The sequence below is a fragment of the Falco naumanni genome, chromosome 1 (genome assembly GCF_017639655.2).
Source record: "Falco naumanni isolate bFalNau1 chromosome 1, bFalNau1.pat, whole genome shotgun sequence".
NCBI classification, from domain to species: domain Eukaryota; kingdom Metazoa; phylum Chordata; class Aves; order Falconiformes; family Falconidae; genus Falco; species Falco naumanni.
The window spans coordinates 119,170,737-119,195,573 of NC_054054.1; the positions used below are offsets into that span (position 1 = coordinate 119,170,737).

At 51.5% G+C, this 24,837-nt stretch overlaps 2 protein-coding genes across 6 annotated transcripts in view; both read right to left on the reverse strand.

Annotated features, from left to right (window-relative positions):
- Positions 1 to 10,673, reverse strand: part of ITGB4 (integrin subunit beta 4) — a 31,824-nt gene extending 21,151 nt beyond the window's left edge. For 3 of the 4 annotated variants that reach the window (XM_040581366.1, XM_040581359.1, XM_040581354.1), the window contains exons 1-10: positions 10,105 to 10,673; positions 4,625 to 4,716; positions 4,224 to 4,306; positions 3,617 to 3,718; positions 2,971 to 3,175; positions 2,346 to 2,442; positions 1,730 to 1,901; positions 790 to 1,053; positions 290 to 379; positions 3 to 125 (exon numbers count right to left, since the gene is read on the reverse strand). In XM_040581366.1, coding sequence (XP_040437300.1) covers positions 3 to 125; positions 290 to 379; positions 790 to 1,053; positions 1,730 to 1,901; positions 2,346 to 2,442; positions 2,971 to 3,175; positions 3,617 to 3,718; positions 4,224 to 4,306; positions 4,625 to 4,716; positions 10,105 to 10,109 — 1,233 coding nt within the window. In that variant the 5' untranslated portion in view covers positions 10,110 to 10,673. Of the gene's footprint in view, positions 1 to 2; positions 126 to 289; positions 380 to 789; positions 1,054 to 1,729; positions 1,902 to 2,345; positions 2,443 to 2,970; positions 3,176 to 3,616; positions 3,719 to 4,223; positions 4,307 to 4,624; positions 4,728 to 10,104 lie in introns of those variants that run through there. The other variant, XM_040581348.1, reaches the window with a different exon arrangement.
- Positions 10,674 to 18,192: 7,519 nt separating this feature from the next.
- Positions 18,193 to 24,837, reverse strand: part of LOC121082179 (SAP30 binding protein) — a 31,535-nt gene continuing 24,890 nt past the window's right edge. For both annotated transcript variants that reach the window (XM_040581541.1, XM_040581533.1), the window contains 6 exons: positions 22,841 to 22,932; positions 22,310 to 22,370; positions 21,782 to 21,833; positions 21,308 to 21,366; positions 20,024 to 20,108; positions 18,193 to 19,351 (listed from right to left, as the gene is read on the reverse strand). In XM_040581541.1, coding sequence (XP_040437475.1) covers positions 19,170 to 19,351; positions 20,024 to 20,108; positions 21,308 to 21,366; positions 21,782 to 21,833; positions 22,310 to 22,370; positions 22,841 to 22,932 — 531 coding nt within the window. In that variant the 3' untranslated portion in view covers positions 18,193 to 19,169. The remainder of the gene's footprint in view (positions 19,352 to 20,023; positions 20,109 to 21,307; positions 21,367 to 21,781; positions 21,834 to 22,309; positions 22,371 to 22,840; positions 22,933 to 24,837) is intronic.

Genomic DNA, 24,837 nt, shown 5'->3' on the forward strand with positions numbered 1-24,837 from the left:
ACCACTTCCCCACGGGTGATGTGGAAGGAGCCAGATTCTGTCTTGTTATACATCGAGGAGGTGAACTCCGTCTTCATGGCTTTGGGAACAAAGTCAGCCCGAATGTCCATCTTGGAGCGGATGCGCTGGGTGGCAGAAGGTAACCACAACATTGATTTTCAGCGGTACACCTGCAGCCACCCCATGGCCTGCCCCAGAGGGGCCACATCCTGCCTCCTGCCCTGGGCAGGAGGTGCCCAGCTTCTGCCTTCCCTGGGAGTGAGAGCAAAGCTCCAGGGAACACCATTACCTCAAAGGCTGTGCGGAGCAGCTCCACGATGTTGGAAGAATCCTCCTGGAGCACCCCGATCTCAGAGATGGGGAAATACTTGTGCAGTTTCTGCAGAGAGACAGGAACCCCCTGAGCCAAGGCCTTGAGAAACCTCTTCTGGCACTGCAGCGGGCTCTGCTTTGAGCAGGGCTCGGACTGGAGGCCTCCAAAGGCTCCTTCCACCCTAAATTACTCTCCACCTCTGCGTCCCCGCTGCTTTACAAGAAACAGACACCAACAAGGGGACACCTCTAGAAGCCCAGGTTCCTGCACCCAAGATTACACCCTGAGACCTCCCACAACCCAAAGCAGCCCCCCAGCACACTTTGGCACCCTTCCAAAGCATCATGGTGGTGGTTTAGTACTAGGAGACAAGAGATGGGAGAAGATTTTCTTCTCACAGCTGCCCTCCAGGCAGAGGAGCGCTGGTCCTGGTGGAAAGGTAAGCCCTCACGGCACCACTGCCATGGTCTCCTCACCTCATAGTAGCTGTAGGAGTGGTTGGTGACAGCAAAGATGGGGATGATGTTGTGTTGGCCCAACAGGCGCACCAGGGTGGGCACTGAAGGATAGTCCTGCTTAATGTCATACACATAGGTGCCATTGGTGTCTAGGTGACACTGCTCATCATTTCTTGCCAGGATCCCCGCCAGGACGTTGGTACCATCAGCTTCATAGTGGAAGGCAGACTCGGTGGAGAACACGAGCAGGTGAGTGCTGTCCTTCCTCCAGCCGATCTTATCCTGCAGTCGGGGAGGGGGAGAAGGAACCTTTATCTCTGCGCTCCCCAAACCACTGCACTCGCAGCCGTTGGCAGGCCGGCACTGGCAGGAGCTGGAAAACCCAAGGGGCAAGGAACCGCCTCTTGGCAGCGAACACACCAGCTACGTAGCCCCGGGAATCCAAGCCAGCAGGTCTCCGCTTCCCCCATCTGCACCCCCAATGCATGGGATATCTCCCAGCAGCTCGGTGCCAGGCACATATATGCACAGGGGGCAAGCCCACGCGTTTCTGGACGTGTTTGGAGCTGTGCTTATCCCTCAGCCAAGTGGCCAAGCCCGAACGGGCTCGTTTCCAGGGAGCAGAGTTTCACCACCGCAGGCACAAAGGGCGACAGAGCAAAGAGCACAGGCAGGGTGCCCAGCAAGCAGCTCCTGTGCTGGGGAGCAGGCACCAGGGATACACACACAGATGGTCTAAAAACTAAGAAATATCGGGAACGCAAAACAACTCGGCACCGGGAGCGTGCGGCTGGGAGGGCAAGAACCGACTGTAGCTGAATGTCTGCCCTGGGCTCCCTGGCTCTCTCGTCAGCTGCCCAGCATGCTGCCCTTTTGCTCATCACCCGGTGTCAAGGAGATCAACTCGTTAGAGACAGAGCCCTGCCCACACGGCTCCTGCATCCCTGGCCACCCTCACCTTGCAAACGGCTGTCTGCAGGATGGCATCAAAGCCACCCTCAGGGGCATCCAGGTTGCCAGAGATGCGCTCTTTCCTGAGCTCCTGGCTGAAGTAGTTGATGTTGCTGGTCAGGCGGATGACGTTCTTGAAGGAGAAAGGGGAGTCAGCGTTGTTCCAGGGCTCACGCAGCCTAGGACAGAAGGGGAGAGCAGGGGGTTTTGTGGGGTGCAGGAGCAAGGGGTTGCCTGGGTGCCAGGAGAGGAAGTGTGGGGAGGGCACCAGGGGCTGGGACATCATCCCTCAAGGGAGGAGATGAAGTTGAGCTGGCAAGGCATCAGCAGAGAGAGGTAGAATGGATGAGGGCAGAGGTGGAGAAGAAGACAAGACATGCAACCTGTCGTGGCAGAGCAGGGAAGGCGTGAAAGCAGAGGATGACACTGCTGGCATTGGCACAGTGCTACAGCAAGCCCTGAGCACGGGGTGGGGAGGCCAGGGGAGGCATTCACCACAAAGGGAGAGAGATGGACAGAGGCTCTCCCACCACAGGCGGTGAAGGTCAGGAAAGCCACAGAGAAACAGGAGGTGCCTGCCCTCCCCTCCGCCCTCATCCTGGGGACCCACTGGCCTCACTCACTTCTCGGGTCTCATGTCTGTCTGAGGGGATGAGACTTTGTCCACAAACTTGCCAAATCCAATGGTGTAGTTGGAGGTCAGGGCTTGCAGAAACTCCGCTGGGAGGAGAGGAAGAGAGGGAAGAAGACACACATGAATAAAGAGACATCTGTGAGGGTGTTGCTTCAGGGAAAGAAGTCCTTTCCTGGGCATCATCTGTGCTGGCCACGTCTTAGATTAAGACTCCCAGACGGTCAGCTTTTAAGCAGTTTGGGCTTGTGGCTGGTCTTTCTTTTTGGGGTAGAAACCTATACTCCCTTTGGTAGCCCCTTTCCAAGACTGGAGCTTCTGCAGTAGCACACGCCACACCTGTAGGTCTGGGATGCCAAAGCCACTGCACAGATGGACTCTGCAGGGCACCAGCCCCCCCGCTGGGCTGAAAGGAGAGAGAACATGATCCCTGCAGGGCCAGGAGACAATCCCCCCCAAAGCTGCACAAAGCAGCGATAATAAGGAACTCTGGATAAAACCGACACCCATCTCTTTCTCTGGTGGTGGCAGAGAACTTGCAGCTGCAGGCGGGAGTGAGCTGCCGGGCTTCATCAGCACAGGAGCAGACTCCCCTCTTCTCTCAGCTCTGGTCTCACCTAGGTTTTGGCCCATGCTTTTGAGGTTGTCCAGATCGTCAGACATAGAGTAGGAGAAGTCCATGAGGATGTAGAGATCCACAGGGCTCTCCAAAGGCTGGAAGACATCCATGTTGAAGCTCTTCTCCTCCCCAGCTTGCAGCCGCACGAACATGCCCTGGGGGGACACCTGGGTCCTCTGCAGGGATGTGTTGATGCTGAAATTCTGTGAAGAAAGAGTGACGTGAAGGGGGTGGGGTCCATCTCCCGGGATAGACCCCATCCCCTGTGCAGGTGCAGTGAGGAGGAGGCAAGGAGCAGGGAGACGCACGGGAAGGGGAAATACAAGGGTGAACATGCTCCCTTCCCTCGCGTACAGCTGAGGCAGCATCCCCTGTGTCCACACGTGCCCAGCTGGGCACCTCCTCCAGACCCTGGCATTTTGCTTACATCTATTTTGCCTGAAAAGCCACCCCAGCCCTGAGCAGTCACGGCTGGCTGCCAACAGGTTCATCAGCTAGAAGAGGCAGAGCACTGTTTTTAAGTAAAGCCTACGTAAACAGAGGCCCGGACTTTGTATTTTTCCTGCTGAAGACTCTAGAGAAGGATGAAGGACACTGGGAATGGTGGGACCCCCTCAGGAGAGGGCTGTCTCCCCAGCACCCACCTGCTGGGTCTGCATCTCGCCCCTGGTGTACACGATGCTGGCCTCCCCGCAGCCGTACCGCAGCAAGTTCTCCCGCAAGTTGCAACGCGGCTCTTCAAAGCTCTGCCCAGGGGGTGAGAACAACGTTTCAGCCACAGAAAGCAGCAAATCCTCCACGCAGGGGAGAAGGGCACTTATCGGGAGGCAGGGTCCTCTGCTGAGACCGTTAGTGAGCCTCTGGGAGCAGAGGCAGGGCAGAGAAACGGGGAAGAGTCTCGCACAGAAGAACCAATGTCCCCCAACGAGAGGGAAATGCGACCACCGGTGGGTTACTGGGTTGCCTGGGATAAGACCCTCCCTCCAGCCTTTGCACACAGTTTCAGATCTGGCACACTGGCGTTTTCTGATAAACCTCTGCATTTCTGCAAGTTTGCCCTGGATTCCCCTCCCCCACCATTTGTCCGCACCAAAGAAAACCCACGTTTCGGCGCTTCCCACCCAGACCAGCTCTTTGCAGAGAGAAGCCGGAGCCAGAAGCTGACCCTGCTCTGGGGTCCCTGTCCCAGCAGAGTGATGACCTCTGCCAGAGGGTGGGAAGCAGAGCCCCGGCCCCCCTGCAAGGTCTCACCTCGTCGGTGCAGAAGGAACAATCCTTATCGACTCGGATGCACTCGGTGCAGCTCTTCGCCCGGGACAGCACGCAGCGGTTACCTACCAGGAAAGATCAGGGTATCAGGAATGGGAAAATCTGGGTGAGCCATGGGAGGGCATGAAGAAGGCTGATCCCATTCCTGGGGGAGCTGCTGGGGCTTTTGCATGGGTGGTTAATGGAAGTTGGCTACAAAACAGCAGTTGGGTAACCAGAGAGGGGCCCCAAGTGCTGGGGATGTGGAAAACAGGAGGAAAGGCACACAGCAGGCCTTAGGCACATGAGGACCAACATTTCTGGAGCCCAGGAAGGGTGCACAGCATCCCCGTGAGGCAGCACCAAGGGGACACCACAGACAGATCTACCGCAGCCGCACTCACTTTTGCTCCTTTGGCAGAGGCCGGTGGCGCAGAGCAGGGACAGGAGGAGCAGCCCGGCACATGCCCGTGGCAGCACATCCATCCTCTTCCTCCTGAAACACATGGATTGCTATGCTGTGGAGAGCTGAGGTGGACACGGTCCTGGAGGTGATGGGGGCAGCTCCCGCAGAGCCCCTGCCCGGCCCCGCCGGTGTGGGACAGCCCTGCCCACCCAGAGAAGGTGATGCCTGGAAGCAGTCTCTGATGGCAGCGGAGCAGGGCACAAAAGCAAAACCAAGAGCAGCTTGTCCTCTGCTTGGGCATCTGTGAAAGTCTCAAAGTCCCCGGCCATGCCAGGGCTGGCTGCTGCCATGCCACCGCACCCCTGCGTCCCAGAGCTGGGGTGTCCAGCTCGACGGGTCACCAGAGCAGCGGGAGCCCAGGCTGCTCCTGGCTGGAGCCCAGCACCATCCACACATCCGAGCATCGACCAGGTCAAGACCTTGCTTTTCCTGGCAGGTTAAGGGAAAAAAAAAAAAAAATAGAAGAGGAAAACAAAGTGGCTATCTCTCCCCAAAAACAAAACGACCCCTCCCTTCAGCTATTTCCTATTGCACTAAGAGTTTCCAGGATAGTCAAACCAACAATAAATAGAAGCTGAGGCCTTGGGAAATGCCAGACTTGGAGCTTTGGAGTTGCTGAATGAATCTGTGGTCTTCAGAGTTTGGCAGCTCCCCTCTGCCCTGTCCCAGTAGGACCCCTCGTGTGGATCCAGAGGCCAAATCCCAAACAGAGTTAACCATTCTCCCCACACCCACACGTGACTGAGAAGACTCAGTGCCATCCAGAAGTCAGCATTTGAACATGGTAAACAAAAGGGACAAAGCTGGAACTCGAGCTCTGCAGCTGCCGTGCTGCAGCGCGGCTCTGATTCTAGCACCCCAGCAGAGCAAGTGAGAGCAGTCAAGGCAAAAAAATCCAGCGGAAAGACATCTTTAAAGCATCTCCTTTCTGGAAGATGCAAATGTGAGATATAAAATGCAAATTAACATTCTTATAGCTCCTTGCTGTGCAAGCACTGACTCTAAAATAAATGAAGATAATGTGAAAACCACTTAAAAACAGAGAAGGAAAACAGGAATAGTTGTTGCGTGCAGTGAAGAAGTCTGAGTTCCCAGCAGGACAAACCAGTACTCAGAGCCGTCACTTGGTTACTTTGCTAATAACAGCCTGACCTGGGGCCCAGGGAAATCCCTGGAAAGACCCTCTCTAGTCTCAACAGCACTGGATCACACTTGGCCTCTGGATCCTGCATCGGCCACTGAAGCTTATAGAAATACACCGAACACGCGAAGCTGAGCACTTGCAGAAATCACCGTGGCACCGGGCTCTAACCAACACAGCATCGATGCCGGGGGACATCTCCCCTTGTGGTTGCGCTTTCTTCCCCATGACAGTCACTGGATACACAGGTGGCAAATGACAAGGCATTGCTATCTCATTTATCTTGTCTGCTGTGCCCAGGGGGAATTATCACAGTAATTAATGCCCCATAGCTGAAATGTGAGAAATAGGGAAACCTCAGGGCAGCATCTCTGCAGGGAAACCCAGGGAAGTTTTACTGTTGGTCGTGATCTGGTAGAAAAAATGCTGGTTTTCTTACGGGTAAAAAATACCAGTTGACCAGGGAAATCCCTCTGCGTCCCTGCGGCGGCCCCTGAGCGGAGCTCCCTGGAACGCTGCCCGTGCCCAGCTCAGCCTCTGTGCAGGTCTGGCCTCAGGCGGTCCCCCCAGCCAAACCCCAGCGCTGGCTCTGAGGCCGGCAGTTATCCTCGTCCCTGGACATGTCTGTGACCTCTCTCACCAGCAGTCCTCACGCCACCGCTCGCTGGCAAACATCATGTCCCTTGCCACCAATATGGGCAGGTTTTGAAGCCAGGAAAATCCCCTTTTCCCTCGCTCCACCCCAGCGAGCCATGCCAGCCGCAGCGACTGGTGCTGCGGAGACGTGGGGAGATGCCAGCTAGAGGTGAGATGAAAGGGTAGGGAAGTCCTTTGAGCCCGTCAAGGGAAAACACAGTGAAAACTTCCCTTGAGCACTCGGCAAATCCCATCTCCCATCATGGCAAAGGCTGTAAGGAAAGGATTGCTTGGCTCACACACCGGTCTACAAGTCCAAGTACAGATCTAATTCATCTTCCTTCGATCACAAGTCAAGAAAGAGTCACCAGTGGGTTGACAGACACACCCTGGGCCTTGGGCACAAACTGCTCTCAGGTCTTTTCAAGTGCTGAGATAAACGGCCATAAAACTCAGCTCAATATTAACGCCCTGTTGCTCTGTGAGCCGCCGGCCTCCAGGGATTCAGCTGGCCGGTTGCCAGCGGGCAGGGAGCTGGTGGCACAGAGCATCGCCACTGCCGCTTGGCACCGCCAGCTGCAGGAGCACAGCCCATAATATTTGTGCAAAAACATGCGAGCAGCCATCCGTCCGTTTCAAAAGTGAACTCTGGAAGGGAAAAGGCCACTTTCACTTTGGAAAAACTGCAGGGGTTTGGTCGGGTTTTCACGATGACAACAACAATAAAAGCTGTTCAGTTGTGCAAAACCAAGGAACGAAGCGGAGCAGCTCCTGGCTGCTCACAGACATCCTACCCCATCCCAGGCCACTGCTCCCACATCTCCTCCTGGGTCCCTCCTGCTCCTCCAGCCTTTGCCTGCACCTCAGCACAGCTGACAACCTACTCCAGAAAGATCCAGGAATCCCAGAGCTTCTGGACATCTGGGCTGACTACCTCATCCCCCAAAACCAGGGGATGCTCCAAAGAAACCACTGGAGCAGCGAGAGGACAGGGTTGGAGTGGCAGAGCTCCATCATCCTGTCCCATCCTGTCCCAACCTCATCCCCACCCCAGCAGCTCCGTGCTGGGAAGGGACAAGGCTGAAGTCAGGTATCACCCCTGCGGGGGGTGGGGGAGAGGGACCAAGGAGCAGGTTATGATGAGCCACACGCCCAAGGTGGGAGCCTGGTTCCAGCTGCCGTGCAGGGGACACCCGGCAGGTTGGGGACACCAGAGTGGGAAAGCGAGGAAGATGCTCAAGCTCTTGGCACAGCCTTCCCTCCCTCCGGTGGGCACTCCCTTTTTCATGGCTGTAGCCCCCTGCCCCCCCCCCCCCCGTCCTGCTGAGGGGTGCATTGGGACTGTGTAGGGGACTGATGCCCTGGCAGCATCTAGAGGAGCATCTGCTTGCCCACGTGTGCTGAGGACTTCAGCACGCTGGGACAGGCCGGCAGTGCCGGTCACTGCGGTCACCCTCAGCACAGGGCTGGGGGTCCCATGAGAGAGTTAATAGTGGTGGAGGCAAAGCAGAAAGGCAGCTGGGTGCCCCCCCCAGGGACCATGTCCTGCTCCCCCGGGTGCCACACAGTGACAGCCACAGCGGCTCATGCAGGCTCAGCTCTCCTCCAGGTCTGGGCTGCGGGCACACGGATCAGGGCCACATCTCATGCTCTCTCCCTCCCCGGAATACGCGGCAGCACAAAGCTGCCAGGGGCCATGCTCCAGAACTTGGAAATTACCAAGCCAAGCCCCCCTGAAAACTCAAAAGCTTGACCCACAAATCACTTAAACATGAAATCCTATTTATCTTTGCCTCTGTTTTTCTGCCCTGGGCATGTCTATGCCACCAGGGAGCTCCACGCGAGTGGCACCAGTTCCTGCTTCCAGCAAGAAGGGGGATCTCAGCTCCCAGGCTGAGCTCCAGCCCCGGACGCAGCCCCTGGCATCTTCCAGCAAAGGACAAAACACAGCGGGACCCAGCCCGGGGACCCAGCCCGGGGACCCAGCCCGGGGACCCAGCCCGGGGACCCAGCCCGGGGACCCAGCCCGGGGACCCAGCCCGGGGACCCAGCCCGGGGACCCAGCCCGGGGACCCAGCCCGGGGACCCAGCCCGGGGACCCAGCCCGGGGACCCAGCCCGGGGACCCAGCCCGGGGACCCAGCCCGGGGACCCAGCCCGGGGACCCAGCCCGGGGACCCAGCCCGGGGACCCAGCCCGGGGACCCAGCCCGGGGACCCAGCCCGGGGACCCAGCCCGGGGACCCAGCCCGGGGACCCAGCCCGGGGACCCAGCCCGGGGACCCAGCCCGGGGACCCAGCCCGGGGACCCAGCCCGGGGACCCAGCCCGGGGACCCAGCCCGGGGACCCAGCCCGGGGACCCAGCCCGGGGACCCAGCCCGGGGACCCAGCCCGGGGACCCAGCCCGGGGACCCAGCCCGGGGACCCAGCCCGGGGACCCAGCCCGGGGACCCAGCCCGGGGACCCAGCCCGGGGACCCAGCCCGGGGACCCAGCCCGGGGACCCAGCCCGGGGACCCAGCCCGGGGACCCAGCCCGGGGACCCAGCCCGGGGACCCAGCCCGGGGACCCAGCCCGGGGACCCAGCCCGGGGACCCAGCCCGGGGACCCAGCCCGGGGACCCAGCCGGTGCTGCTGGCAGCTGGGGAGCGGCCAATACCACCCTGTGCTGGTGGCTGCGGTGCCATCTGTCCCTCTGCCCCCCGGGTTTGGGCAGGGGGAGCCCCAAGGGTCAGGTAGGAAGCTCAGGACCCTGCCGGCGGGGCTGCCCAAACGCCAGCACAGCCCCGGGACCCTCCCGTCCGCCCCGCGCCTCCCCACGTGCTGCTCCCAGCGCGTTCACTGTTCCCTTGGCCCCACGAGACACTTTTCCTCACCAGCCCCTCCACGGGTGCTCCTCATCCCCCTTCTCCCCCTCCTAACCCCCACCTGCCAGCTCCCTCGCACCAATCCTTCCGTCCATTTCTCTATTTCCCATCCATTTCAGACCCACCAGCTCCCGAACACCCCGATACCTGCGGTTCAGCAAAACTGACCCTGAGTCCCCACTCCCTCGTGGCCTTTTCCTGCAGGGACACCCCCTGCCCTTGCCTCCCCCCCCTCGCAGGGGGTCGCCAGCAGCTGCCTCTTCTGCAGAACCACCTCCGTGGGTTCAGTGGGTCGGAGCCACCCACAGCCCAGCCGACCTTGTGCCGTTTCACCTGGGAAAACTTTCCCTGGGTGCCAGCTCAGAGGCATGACCGCTTTCTCCCCCGGGAGCGGGGCAGACGGAGAGGGCAACCTTTGAAACCTGCAACAGAGGGTCCCAAGGGCTCTGCTCTGCCTTGCCACGCCGCGGTACCCCCCTCCTCCGCTCCACGGCCGCTCACCCAAATACCTTCAGAGACAAAAACCGCCCCGTGCAGCTCTGCAAAGCCCTGCTCGGTCACGAGTGTTGCCCTTCCCAGCCGGGCGAGAGGCATGAGGCAGCGTCCGACAGCCAAAACCAGCGGGAAAAGGGGGAACAAGCCGGCAGGGAGCTGAGCCCCCTCCCCACCTGCCTTTGCAAGGAGCCCCGCGCCTTATTTCACCCCCTGGTTAATCAACACAGTGAAATTAAAGCAAGCTGAACGCTAAAGAGCACAGATGAATTAATTCCACAAACCTCATTAGCGCTGGGTCTGACTCAGTGTCCAAATCCTCAGCTGCAGCCCGAATAACAGGCACCCACACACCAAGCCAAGAAATTCTTCCGAAGGCAGGGGGAGAACGTGCTGCTTCGCTGCTGCGACTTGATTTCCAGCCTTGGCCTTTTCTTCTTTTTTTTTTTTTCCTTTTTTTTTTTTTTTTCTTTCCCTCCCTCCTCTCTATTTTCTGTCCCTTTTCTCTTTCCGGTTAAACGTCAACTTCCAGTGCGGCAGGGAGGGCCGGCAGCCCGCGGTCCCACATACCTCCCCGCTGGCTCCTGTACCCTCCAGTCAAGTCTCGACTTTGTTCTCGCTCCCCTCGCTTCTCCCTCCCAGGGGGCTGGCGGGGAGGAAAGGTGGGAGCCGGGATAAATGAGATCGGATCCCAGGTGAGGACGAGCTTTATCCCAGCTGGGCAGGGAGGGGGGGGTGCCCGTGACTCAGGGTTGGCATCGCTCCCTCGCACACCTGGACGGGAGGCACAGCCCGCGCAGCCGCCCCGAGCCCTCCCTCCGCACAAGCGCCATCCCACAGGAAAAGGGCCGAGTGGGTGGTGGGAAGGTGCCGGGGGTGCGGGGAGGGGGCCGCGGGACATGGGCAGCGGCAGCTGCTTGGCTTCGCCTGTTTGCTCTGGGCAGAGCCGAGGGCGCTCCCCCGTCCCCCTTGCCGGGGGTTTCTCCTCTAAAGTTCCCACCGGGGCGTGTCATTCCCAGTGCCCAGGTAGCTCCCAAGGTAGCTCCCAGCTGAAAGAGCAGGAAATTCCTGCTGCGACAACAAGCCCGCTGCCAAGCCCAGCCTCGCACCTTGCTCACAGAGGGCAGATCCGGACAGACCCACAGCCCGCTTTATCCAGGGCACGAGCAGGACAGCCCACCTCGCACGGCACTAGATCCAGCTCGTGGGTCAGTGCGACCCCTTGTAGCAGCGTGAACGAGAACCACCCCCACCTGCTCCCAACGCAGCCCACCAGGCTCCAAGAGCACAAGGAGCAGCTGTCCCCCCACTGCATCCAGCCCTGCTGCTGGGCTGGATCCAAAACCCCTTCCCGCCCCCAAGGAACAGCAGAGGAGTGTTCGAAGTTTGGTTATTTTTTTGTTTTAATCAAACTTTTTGAAGTTTGATTTTGATTTTTTTTTTTTTTTTTTTTGCCCCATAGCACCCTTTTGCTTTTAGGGTCTGGGGTTCGTCACAGCTCAGAGCCAGTTGCACCTCCCGTGGCACCGAGCGTGCACATACCAGAGCAGATGCGATGGCAGAGGCTGCTGTGTTGTAGCTCCCCGATAAATCCTCACAAGGAAAACCGCATCCCCTCAGCTTCAGCACAAACAATAGCCAAAGCCAGACGAAAAAGTCACATATTTCCTGCCTGCCTGGGAGATGAAAAACACAAGCAGGACAATTTTGGCCTCTCAGTTATCATTATAGCATTGCAGAGGCTGCTATCAACTCCCAAATGATGGTGATTGAGCATTGATTCAAATGGATGCGAGGAGCACGATTACTTTCACTGCAAGAAAGAGGAAGCTCAAATACAGATGTGTAACTGATTAAGCCCCAGGAAAAAGGAGGATGTGCTCATGCCATAAAAAACTGCAGCAAATGGGATGCAGCAGGGGTGAAGCTGAAGATGGTCCCAGCGGTTTAACTCTGGTATTTCCTAGTTTCTGGACACTTGAGCTGGCAACCTCTGCATTACCCCGGCTCATTTGGAGATGGGATTTCCTATATTTCAACAAAAAATTCTGAAAACAAAGGGGTTTTGTTGTTAGGGTTTTGAACTGTTGGGGGGCTGAAGGCAGAGGGTCCTGCTCAGCCTCGAGGAGCCACAGAAGCGTCAGATGATGTAGAACGTTGCAGATGGAGAGAAGCTGGGCTTCGGTTCCTGAGACCAGAGAGGAGCGTGTGCTGGTGCGTGCAGGTGTGTCTGCCCACCTCCCCTGGTCCTCCCTCTGGTCCCAGCCACCGTCAGTCGAGCCCACCTCCCACTGCTGCAGTTCTCCTCCGTTACCATTGGGGTAAGCAATGCTGCCAGGCACTGGAAAAGCTTAGGAGCTGCAAGCTTCCACCGTGATAGTTTGTGTCCTTGGTTTCTGGATGCTCTCCTTTCTCCACTTGAGCTGGAGGATGTCTATGCTGCCTCCTGTAAGGTATCTCTGGTCCCGTCTACAGGCACCCTGACAGTCCCAGGGCTGCCTGACACCATCTCCCTCCCCTTCATCCCAGCAGCCTGGAGCAGCAAGGCAGGACCAGCTCTGCTCAGCATCTCCAGCTGTGCGAAGGAGCCCAGGTCCTCACCGTGGGAGCTGCCAGAAATGTTCAAGATAATAATTTTGCACCTTTCTCCGAGACATGTCCCTGACAGATCTCTGAGCATACGGAGCACAATTTTTCCCTGGAGACTTGTAACTGAGCAGCATTTAAGTAGATATTTGCAGGGCTGGTAAAAAGCACTTTTCTAGTATCAGGACAAGTCCTTCAACAAAACTTAAGACAACAAAGCAAAGAGGAATTAGAAATTCTCAGTAACTGGTCATAAGATCTTAATGGGTTTTCACTCAATCTTGTCTTTTTTTTTTTTAAAAAAAAAAAAAAAAAAAGTATTTTTTATGGGTTGTCTTCCAGACAGCTTCTCCAAAATACTTCCCCAGGGAAGAATACATAGTGAGCTCAAGTTTTTCCCTTGGTTCAACACCTTGCACTTGCTGCCTGCTGGATCAGGCTTTTGCCACACGATTTTGCTGTTTTAAACAACAGTAGTGAACAGGGACTTCGGAGAAGAGGATCAGCAGGTTTCACTGCAGATGGCTCCATGGAAGCCCCCAGCTGCTTACGTGGTGGCCCTCACATTTATAAATCATTGATTTTCTGCTGTGGCAACGTGGCGTGGCAAAAAAATTTTTGCCCTAGGAGCGAAACCAAGTCATTCTATAGCTCACACTAAATTGTTGCGCTCTCTGCTGAGACTACCAGTCCGAGTGCCAACTACCGAAAATTACAAGTGATTTTAGAGTTAATTCTTTTCTTCTTTTTTTTTAATGTGATGCCAGCTTGTACTGAACCTTTCTTCTTTCTGTCCTGCCACCACAGTGTGCCCAGAGACGGCTCTGGGGCTTTTTCTAGGTCTCTGTTGAGCGGTTACAGCCAAGAGCACATTCATCCCCCTTCTGAATTCTATAACAACACACACTGCTAAAAGGAAAATAAATACTTGATCCCATAGCTGCACTGTACGCTGTAGTAGCAATATCCTGCTATGGGGTGTAAATTTAAGGAATGCTTAATAATGTATTATTAATGTACATTAATGCGCACATAATTTATTGCACTAAATTATGCTTAATATAATTACCTAGGTAATTAAAAGTGCAGGATGAAATCCTCCCATATTCTCTTCCTCAGCCTTTCCCCTAAGACAGCAATGACTACGCACATCTGTTGTTTTGCGACAGAGGTTCCTTGTCTTGAACACATACCTAAAGGAAAATATTTTTTGCTGAATGTCACTGATGCCCATGTGCCTCCGGGACGGACCAGCAGTAAGAGGTACGTGGGCCACCAAAACAACACAACAGGAAAATGTTAGTAAAGGATCCAGGATAAAACTTCAGCCTGCAACAATCCTACCCTCCCATCCAGGGAAAACAGGACCTTCCAGGGTTACATTAGCATCTTACCCAGCTGCCGAAGGGCTGAAAGCACACTGGTGTTGTTAGAAAGATTCGGTGAGATAGCCCACCTTTCCTCCCAGTTTGTGTTGGCTGGCCCCACACAAGGCATGCAGCAGTGTGGGCGAGGCTTTCGTGATGAGCCAGCCAACAAAAACTGGGAGAGAAGATGGACCATCACCTTTTGCCACGCTCTCCGAGCCCCACAAGAGGCTACACAAAGAAGAGAGAGGTTAAAAGTACCAGTAACTTCGATTTCCCACCCTGCGCTGAAAGGCAGGCTTGTTTTCTTCCTGACACTGGTTCATACAGACGTGGTGGAGGACAGACAGACAGACGCCTTCTACGTGAAAAGGCAAAATCTTTTCTTGTTGAAATCCTGGTGCTTTGGTGTTTACTGGCAACCAAAAGCACAAGCCCAGCCCCAGCCAGAGACAAGTTTCAAATAAACAACGACTAAATATTGGAAGTCATCGGTGTCCACAGTTCTCGCTTGGAACAAAAGGAAGGAAGTGGAATACAAACAGTTGGAGAAACAGCAGCGCACGGCAGGGCTGGGGAAGGGAACACAGCCCTGTAAGAGCAACGCACGAATGCGCTGGTGTTAACCTTCTCCAAAAGGAAGGGCAGACTTTGGTGGAACCTCACTGCCCCTTCATGGGTCTTGCACCTCACCAGCAATAATTAAACGATAATTATATATATTTTTTTTACCATTAGGCGGTCTCAGAGAGCCCTGCTGAAAAGTATCTCTCTCTGCAGGTAACAGCTCTGGGTTTTCCTGGGGTCACACGATTTAACGGGAGCAGCCCATACCCTCTGATAATTTTTCAGGCACATTGCAAAGACCGTCTGTTTGAGGGGCTTCGCAGCTACAATTCCTTTTCCCTTGCAATGACGAAGAGCTGGAAAGATGCTCCTGCAGGTGTCAGGGGGCCGGACGCCGGCTGAAGCCATCACCTCCTTGCTGCTAAAGCTGACTGTGTCACCAGCAACGCCTTCGCACGGCCCAAAGCCTTGGCAAGGCGGACTTTTTTTTTGTCTCAGTAAATAACTCTCATAAAACAGACAGCACAGCAGCAATCCAACTAAAACATAGCTTCGGGTGCTCACATTTTACGGTTTGAGGTGGGGCTGGCAAGGTCTGCCCCTCCCCACCTGCTCTTTCAGCCAGGCAGCACCCAGCCAGACATAAAATAAAAGCAAGTCCTGAACACACAAAATCCCTTCCCACAACAACATCAAAGGTGGGCAGATCTCTTCAATCACAACAAGCAAATAGGAAAGAAAAATCAACACCTCAGGGCACAGAGGTGGGAGAAAAGACTTCAGAAGGGAGAGCAAGAGCAGAACCAACTCTGCCAAGGATGACTTCATTACGGCAGCTCTCCTCCCTCCGCTGAGCAACCCCCTCCACAGAGACACACGCTTGAACACAGAGCTTCAGCTAAGGCAGACCTACTCCAGCTTACAAAGGCGGTGAGCAGAAAGAAGCCCCATGGCTTTCAAGGAGCCTGAGCCTGGAATTCTCAGACTGAGGAATAATGAAAATGGGACCAGTTTTCCTCTGCTGGGTACAATTAGTCTCCCCGTGGGAGGAGAGGTAAGAATGAGTCTCTAGAGCTTTTAGGAGTCAGAAGTGCAGCCTGAGCAACCACCAGCACAGCGGCAGCATAAAGAACCTTTTAGCTGGGCGAGATGTGAGTTTGCATTAGTGCAGCTCAGACCCAGCTTGCCGCTCCCGGGGACCATTTAAAACACCAGCACTTGCACACTCAGTGGGTCCCCTCCAGCACCCAGCAGCTGCCACACACCCTGGTATGCCCACAGCCATCCAGATCTCTAACAAGCAAACCAGTCAAACCTCCCAGTTGAGGGCTGTGGCTTCACTGCCAGGAAAGGATCCTTTTCCCTCAGGACATTGCTCTTGCACACCTGAAGCTCCCTCTACCTTCCTCCAGCTTGCTGCCTGACCACAGCCAAGCACAAGCCACCAGCCTGTACGATCACGTTCTCAGAGGTGGGAGAGCAGCTTCTTCCTAGAGCTGTAGTTTCTAACCTGCGTGTCCGCCTATTACTGCCGAAAGAAACACACAAGATAAACAAGAGCAGTGAGCTATTGTACTGGCTGCAAGTTTGTTGTACAATGATTGGCGTCTCCACTCCAGCTTTTTGGAAAGGAGAGAGAAAAAACAACCAACCAACAAACCATGCATGTTTTCAAGTTGCTTTCTCTCCTGAGCTCTTCTAAGCGTTCGCTATCCACAGCAGTTCGCTGCCAGAGCGCAGCCCAGCCAGGTCTCCTGCAGAAGCCTGTTACTGCAGAAGTTTGAAAACTGGGCCACCTCTGCCCAGCACGCTGCAGCAGAGCTCGTTTTGGGAAGTGTTCTCCTTATCCCTCTACATAGCATCGTCAAGCCCTGCTGATTAGCATCTTCCTATTGCACCGGAGTTGCGGGACACCGTCACACCCTCCCTGCCACAGCAACGCAGGAGCTGACCGAGCAGTGGTTCTTAGCTCTGGTTGTAAAATCTGCCCAGAAATCCAGAGGTTTGGAGTGACTATGGGTACTGCAGAGCAAGAAGGAAAAGGGCACATGGAGGAGGAAGGGGTGGGGTTCCAAGATGTGCGATATGAAGAAGGTACTTACATTTAAGTTACGTTCAGTAGCTTCTGTAGTTGAAGGATTCATCCCCAAGAGCTTCAGCAGTTGTCCTGTGTCAGGTGCTTAACTGGTGAAGGGAATGTGGTCTCACCACTCTCCCAGTTTGTGCTTACTACCAGTTGCAGTTACAGACAGGACAGAGGAAGGGGATGCACAAGCCTGGGACCTCCGGCACCCAGCTGCATTTCCATGTACTGGCACACAGCTCCATGAGGTATTTCATCTCACTCAGCTTCAGACTTGCTCACAGCACACATACTAAGGACACTCACTAGAAGTAACATCAGTTGTTCTAGAAGCCCAGACACACCTCCCACCCCTATTCCCGGGAGCAGACAAGTGCAATGATCCTTCTGGTGCCCAAAGTTCCCCACCAGCCTATAGCCTGAGAGAAACTGCAGCAGACTGCGCCCACCTTGCTGCAGTTTTATGGTTGTACCTTCATCCATACGTTGTTCAGCTGGACTTTAAGATAGATATTTATACCATGCCAGTTTTTAACTAGGACGGAATCTTACAAGACATTCCAGACAGGACAATTACCTTACGGAGCTGCAAAGCTCCCTCGTGGCTTCTATTTCCCACCACAAGTAGATCCTGGACCTTTAAAGGAACACCCTGAAAACTGTTCCTCAAAGCAAGGCAATAATCACCTTGAAGTGAGATGTGTCATCCTCTGCAGGGACATTATAAACCCAAAAGAGAAGGCTGGGCGCTGTTACCATCTTTCACAGGATGAGGATGGGATTAAGGCATCTGTCACAAGCTTGCAGGAATCAAGTCAACAGCCCAACGCAGTCATCTAACAGAGATGTTTCTACCTTGCTATTTTCATGCCTTTCATTATCTTACTGCTTTTAAAAAGAGCAATTCCACCATCTCCCCAACTTCCCACGCTACAGTCTCATCAGTCCCCTGGTTTCTCCCCCATGAGCATTCCTGGATACACAGGTCTTTTTTTAAAAGCTGAAATGACTGCCAGGACAAAGTGTTTAACACATTTTAAAATTACTTAAAAGCAGGAAACCAACCTCTTACTCCTTCCTCAAGTCTCCATAAATTCAAAGTCTGGGTTAGGAGTGACATAAGGTAGATTAAAAAACTGAAAAAGCAACACTAAATTCTAAGAAACTTACAATTTTGTTGATCTGGCAACTATCTCTGCTATCACTGCTTATGGGGAAACAGAAAAATTAGTGAATCTGAAAGATCATGATCTAAGAACTAAAGACCATTTAAATAATCTGGAGTGACCACTGCAAAGCAGAAAACAGTCCAGGTTAGCAGCTGTTTCTCTACACAAACAGAAAAGTTCAAATTATTTATCCCACCTACCTCAAAACTACAAACAAACCTCTTCGTTGCTGTTGAACTCTTTTTTAAGAGACTGGCCTCTATAGAATAATGTTTTATGAACAATCCTGGTGCCAGTCCTAACTTTTGAAGAAATTTAAGATGCAGAAACAGGTATGAAAAAAATAGCATTAAGAACAGCTGAATTTCCAACTATTTCACAGCATCCGCTATAACAAAAGTATTTGAATCAAGATCAGTTTATTACTCCTGCCCACCCTTTCCGAGTCTGAGGTTTAAAAAAATCGGTAACGTGAAAAATCCACTCTCATGGAATTACTACATACTCACCCAACGGTATCTGTAACCCAAAGTGCAACAAATGGATACTGATTCTCTCTCAGCAAGATGAGAAATGCAGACACATCAATGACACCAGGGTGGGTTTTTTTTGAAAGACTCTTGAATTTTTATAATAATTTTTTGCTACACAGGTAAGAAGATTTATACAATAAAATTTTCAACTGAAAATACCTTTTCACAACAGTGGAGCAAGCAGTAACTGCCATGTGTGCATTTCACAGTACATCACTACCTAGTACAAAGATGGACAATACCACAATTAAGATCAGACACACCCCTCTGCTTATCTGCCGTCCAATCTCATTCCATGGCAATGGAAGAGTTTTCCGCACAGGTCTTTGCAAATGAGTTAACAAATCAAGCCTCTACAGCTTAGGGTCCTGCATAGAAATCTCCACCCCTGCAAGACAGTAACAAGACTATTCCAGCACAGTTGCCTCAATAGTTCAACTATTTAACACGTAGTCACGAAGATCTACACAGATACACACACAGGTACAGGTGTCGGAGCTATAACAAGAGCGAGTCTACATTCACAGATGTAGATCCCTTCAGGTCACGTCTGAAGATGGACACTGACCAGCTGTCCCTGCTTTAATTCCCTTGGAACCCAGCCGGCGCAGGTGAGGGAGGCTCAGCACACACCACAAGCTGCGAGCAGCCTTCCAGCGTGACCTGGAATACACCGGGTACCGCTGGTATTCCTCCACGACTTGGTGTCCCACCCCCCCAACCCCCTCCCCGCACCCAAACCAGACTTGCAAGTCGGGTACGACCCTAACGCAGTAATTTTCTAAGCTAACTTTTACAAGCTGACTCCAGATACCACCTTCCACCAGCGCGACACACGCAGACTGGTTCTTCCCGCAGCAAGAAAAGGCAGAGTCATTTTCGGCAGAGGTCCGTTCCTGTGGGCACACAGCTGGCATGCCTGCTCCTGCCCCCGTTCTTTCAAAGAATCTTGTCATCTTTTACCAAAGGTGAAAGCTACCCCTCCCTTCCGAGAACAATGGCTTCAATGACAATTAAGTCCAAAAATCAGGCCCAGCACACCAGTCACTGCTTTGCCTTTTTCACAATGGTGCCGACAGCTGATATGACTGTAGTTTTGGATCCACTTGCGCTGGTTGTCACTGTGACAACACCTGGCAGCGTTGCGGTAGTGGTGAGGATGGTGGGCTGAGCTATTGTTGTTACAGGGATGGCCGAGTCCCACTTGCTCTTCCTCTTCTGGGCATCTGTGAATTTGATTAGATCAAGCAAATGAGGATCAGCGTTACAGTAAAGGTCACCAATCCCTTCTCAACACCCTGTCTTGTCAACACTTAATGTACCACTACTTGACTAGACAACTTTCTCTCACATTAATTTCAGCACAGGCTGGCAGTAAGTGTCAAGGAGGAAAGACGAATTTGTACCTTAAGAGCCAAAAGTAAAACTCTACACACCTGCACTCCAGCCAAATGGAAGACTGGTTCACTCCCTGCCCCAAAGCATATTTAACAGAGCACACGTATCTCAGTTGCTCAGGTACAGGCACAGGACACACAAAGCAGCCCCCAGTGTTTTTCTCTCTTCCTCCCAGTTTAAAAGGCAGGCTGTAGGCAGAATGATTTTCAGTCTTTCCAAATCTCTTGGGATGTATCAGCTCCAAGAATACTCTAGAACCAGACATCAGCAGTTTCTTGACCCACTAATAAACCTCTTCACTATCCCACCTGTCCCTAGTCTTTCATTCCAGAAGGGCAGCTATGGGATGTAGGGACTAGAGAAAATCTTGTCTAGCAACCTTTAGAGGAAACGCTTTCTTGCATGTTACACACAGTCAGTAAGGAGCCTTCCGGGTTTCCAGGAAGCACTAATCCCAGCATTACTGCAGCTTAATAGGTACAGTGACAACTGTTCTTTACCTCCCACAGTGGTACTGGCTGTTGTGGTTGTCGTAGAAGCAGCGCTTGTTGTTGTACCCTTTTTAGTGCCTGTCACAAATTCAATCTGGGAAAGGAGACACACGTAGAAGAAAGGGGAGAGGATTGAAAAAAAAAAATAATGAAGTGTTAAGATATACAGTCTTTTTTTTAACCCACATTGCCTGTGATTTTTACAAACAGCTTTAATGTCATGCAGGAAAAAAGATGCAGACCTCAAGCCAAAGCGTACTGAAGTCACGATTGTTAAGGATTGCTGCAGCCCAGCTCCCAGGTCAGATAACAAACACATTTTTATTGTAACTGGTATAAGCACAGAAATTTGATATAGCTCAGAAAGGATAGAACCTGGTCATTAAAGAATGTAAAAATTTAGTTAGAAGTTCCTGTTCTTTTTCCTTTAAGTAAAATGCAAGACAAGTCCCTACCTGCACGATTTACTGCGACTGCATCATAGCAGGAAACCTAGCAACAGAGCTGCAACAGCAGGCAGTCCCATATTTTCAAAAATGCAGATACAGGCAAGGACGTAATCAGATAGCTGGGCTACTGTGCAAAACCCAAAACAAGTAGCAAGACACAACACGCACTGCAAGAAAAAAATACCTCCATGTAGTGAATATGAAAGGAGCCTTCTGCAAGGTTAGATGGCAATCTCTGACATTGGACAGTTTTCTAATGCCAGCTACTAGCTTAAAGGCAACACCACTGAAGGACAGGAATAAAATCTTCCGAAGCCCGTCTGTGTTCTTTTTGGAAAATGTAAGAATGTGCATTTTGCAACAAGCCCAGTTAAAGTTTAAATAGGCCCGACATTTACGGAAATTAGATGCAAGGCGGCAATATCAAGGAGAACAGAAGGCAGATACTGTCTCACAATGAGATATGGCGAGGTGAGGATTTTAAGCTATAACTAGGCTATGCCACCAGGCAAAATGTCATAGACTAAGAAAAAAGCTGTCCCTTATGCATTATCTTGCCTGTACCTGGCTTACTGAATACCATTTTAAGAGCTCTGGTTTAAAAATACTGACAAACAGAAGGAAATCCAGTGGAATAAACAACTGAGAGAAATGGACCTATAAGGGCAAACAGCTTGATCTACGCAGCTTGGAAGAAGACAGGCAGGAAGAAAGGACAGAACCAGGGAAAACCAAACAGTTTTAGCACAAAGCACAGTTTGTAAGGAACAGCAAAGCCACAAAATGAATTCAGCAGGGAAACAAACAACAACCCTGCACCTGCATCTCTTTTGGTTTTGAATACCTTTGTGCGTTCCTTCTTGGCCTTCTCCAATTTGTCCATTTCAATCTTCTGAGCTTTAGCTGAGAAAGATCAGAAGTTACAAGAAGTACTAGGAACAGTAAAAATCCATAGTTCTCTTGCACTCACACATTTTCATCATAAACAATCAAAACCTTCAAATTGTGTATAGAAAATTAAACTGCCATGAAACCAACCACTGCTTTTTAATGAAAGCATTACTGTGCTAAATTCATGACTTAAGAGATGAAAATGTTGAACAATCAATTTAAATTAAAAGGCTTTCCAGACTGACGAAGCACCAATAACATTCAGGCACGTCCAACCAGCATGCAGTAATGAAAGAGCAGAATGTGATGACTTCTCGTTTATAAAGGAAGCAAAGACTCCAATGCAGTTAGTAAACTACAAAACATAAAAGGCTGCTACAACAACAAAAAAAACCCTAGAAAAACCCACAAGACTTCCTGGAATTACCTAGAGCCTCGTAATATGAATCTTCTGACCAGCCATGAGGATCAAACATGTCCTGAAGAAAAAAACAAAACCGAAGTCAGATTAGGGCTATTTCCACATATACACAAAAACCCAGTTCAAAAGTATTTTAGGTATATCTGTTCACTGATGATATTCATTACTAATTTCTTCTTGTATCCCAGTGACACAAAGATCACGTTAGACCTTCTTTTATAGAACCACGTGCTGTCATGAATGAAGAAACAACTTTGAAGCCAAAAGGATGTTGGAATAAAGTCATGCGTTTTTCTGCTGCTTGGCTTCTTCTTCCCCCCCCCACCCACCCCCAAGCAGGTTTTGTTCAGAGTCAGATAGCAAATTCGGAGGCACTGAGGCTCAGTACCATGTATAAATGTTCACTTCAATGCAGAGAATCAGACTAAAGTTCCCTTAAAGGACAAGCAGGCTCAAGAAAGCCTGAGGTAAGACCTTACAGCCCTGTATTATCTTTTACCCACTCCCTCGCCAGTTAAAAGTATTACACCTCACCTTTGGATAATTTGTACCAAGTTCATCAATTGAACAAAACTGGATCAGCTTTTCATAGATGCTGCAAGGAAAAGACAAGAGGTCAGAGCAGAGCTATTGAGCTAGAAGTAAATGGAAGGGTTTCAGATTTGTTAGTGGAAAGATACTGTCACCTCTTCACACTGCAAGAGTAAAATCAGAACCTGGGAAGCTATGCTTGCTATGATTAACGTGGCATGCCATTAACCACATTATTTCCCACTTCCATCAAATTAATCTCCCAGTTCTCAGAACAGACACATCTCGTAAAATACTTCATCCAAAGCCTGCATATGTACAAATCTAACAGCCACACCAACTCTAGCTGTTGTCCCACAGAACACAAAGTTTTCCTGTTTCAGTTACAGTCAAATTACGTCTGTCCTTCTCATTTTTGAAAACAGTAATACTTCTTGCTCAGGATCCTGTTCCTGCTACAACTCCAACAAAGATCAAAATTCTTGGAATTTGCTCTGTGGTAGTTTGGTCACAGCGGAACAGATGGTGGCTTACCTAGGGTTACGGAACTCCTTTTTCCTCTGAATGATGTAGTTCATATCCATACCCTCTTTTATTTTCCTCTCATAGAGTTTTTGAATTTTATCCTAAGGGAGAAAGAATACAGGGTGAGCCAGTACAGAAAGAAGGAGCACACCAGCTGACTACCAAACACATACATGTGGAAACAAGCCAACTGAACCAGTGACCTGCTTGCATGGAACAAGGATTCCACTTCTCCCCTAAGGCCAAGCAGGCAGATTAGTACAGACACTCCCTCCTCTAAGGTCTGAAAGTATCTTCATGAACTGTCTGGATGGGTAAGGGAGTTGATCTTTGCACTTTCTGAAGGCTTCAATGATTAAAGATTTGCATTTGAGGCAGTAGTGCACACTCCTCCTTCCCAGTCTGTCATTTCTGCTTACGGCTGTGACCGTAGAGAAGCAGAAGCCAGCTCTGAGCGGGACAGGTGAAACCCACAAAGGTTCTCCCAAAATTGACGGTGACCACAGCACCCACCTTCAGACTCAGGTGCGCACCTAAAAAACAGCTGCTGGGCTACACTGCACAGGAGGCAAGGCTCACGGCTCTGCCTGGGGAACAGAGGAGCAGAGCCAAGTTCTGCTGGAGAACTGAACCCAGTGGATCATCAGGTACAGCTGGTGGTGTCTGCTGGCAGCCAAACACTCTTAGGAGCAATGATCTTGTAACTCCTGCTTTGGCACAAGTGCCCAGTTAGATGGAGTCAGCTTCTCTTTGCAGATCACTCACGTAAGGTATGAGGTCTACCGGTATCTTACTGAAGCCGTAAGCCCCTGCACAAGGCAACTTGACTCAGGTTGGAAATGTCAAGCGGTCTACCCTCCAAAAAGACTGAAAGATTTTAAAAGAAACATGATTTTTTTTGCTTCCTCAGCAACACAGCAAAAGATCTTAAAAGTATTTTTACTCTGGTGATACTGAAGGGACGACAAAAGCAGAAAATTTCAGATGGTACTGAATTTAAGTGGTACTACTAGGAGAACAGTCTCAGTAATTTTCTTCTTTTCTTTTTGACACAAATTTCTCACGCACAGGAGGTATATAAAATAAGACCAAAGGCTAGGCCTTCAGTCTTTCAGGATGGGAGAGTTGAGTCAGTCTTCTTTTGTTGCTTCTGGATAAGTCACGTCATGACTCCCTCTGTGTGGACTTTGAATACTGAACTGACTATTCTCTAGGGGTTTGCTGATGACCGAGTAAGACAGGATTGTTAAAAGCTGGTATGAAACTTCTATTTCATCAATCTTAAGAAAAGCTTCGTAAGATAAAATTTCATCAGGTCCTCACAAAATTAACAAGAAGAAATGACACAATCTCCATACCCAGCACAGCCATCGTGAGGTTTGAAGAAACTGCAAAAAAGTGAATTTGGGGGAGTAGAAATGATTGAATAGATGTTCCCTTCTGTCCCCTCCCCGTGGAGGCAGCAATATGATTCACAAAGTCCACAGAAAGGGAACTACTCAGTCAACTTTCTAGTAAGAAATACTCCCTTTGGCGGAGTTCACGATACAGTTTATTAGAGGAAGAATCTGACAGAAGGAAAGAGCAAATCAACAGTGAAAAGCCTAGAACATTTTGCATCTCTAAAGAACAATCCCACCTCCTTGCTCAAAGCGCTCTAAGATGTGGTTTGACCTGCTAACAGAGGACAAGCTCTCCTTTGATTTAACATAGTAAACTGCTGTCAAAGGGGAAGAAAATCTGCTTTATTCTGTCTACTCTCTCAAGCTCTGTGCATTCCTCAGATCTAACGCACTCTAACTCATTGATGTCAGAACAGTAAAATCCTCCTACAGCACAAGAGGAGTTACGGGTGTGCCCAGGTACACTGTGCAGAGAAGAAAGCGTGATCTGAATGGTGAGTCATTCCGAATCACCACTGCACATTGGTACCTTACTTTATAGAGGATTCCAGAAGTGATTCTTTACTTACATTTCTACCGGGCAGGTAACTGCAGTTAAAACTC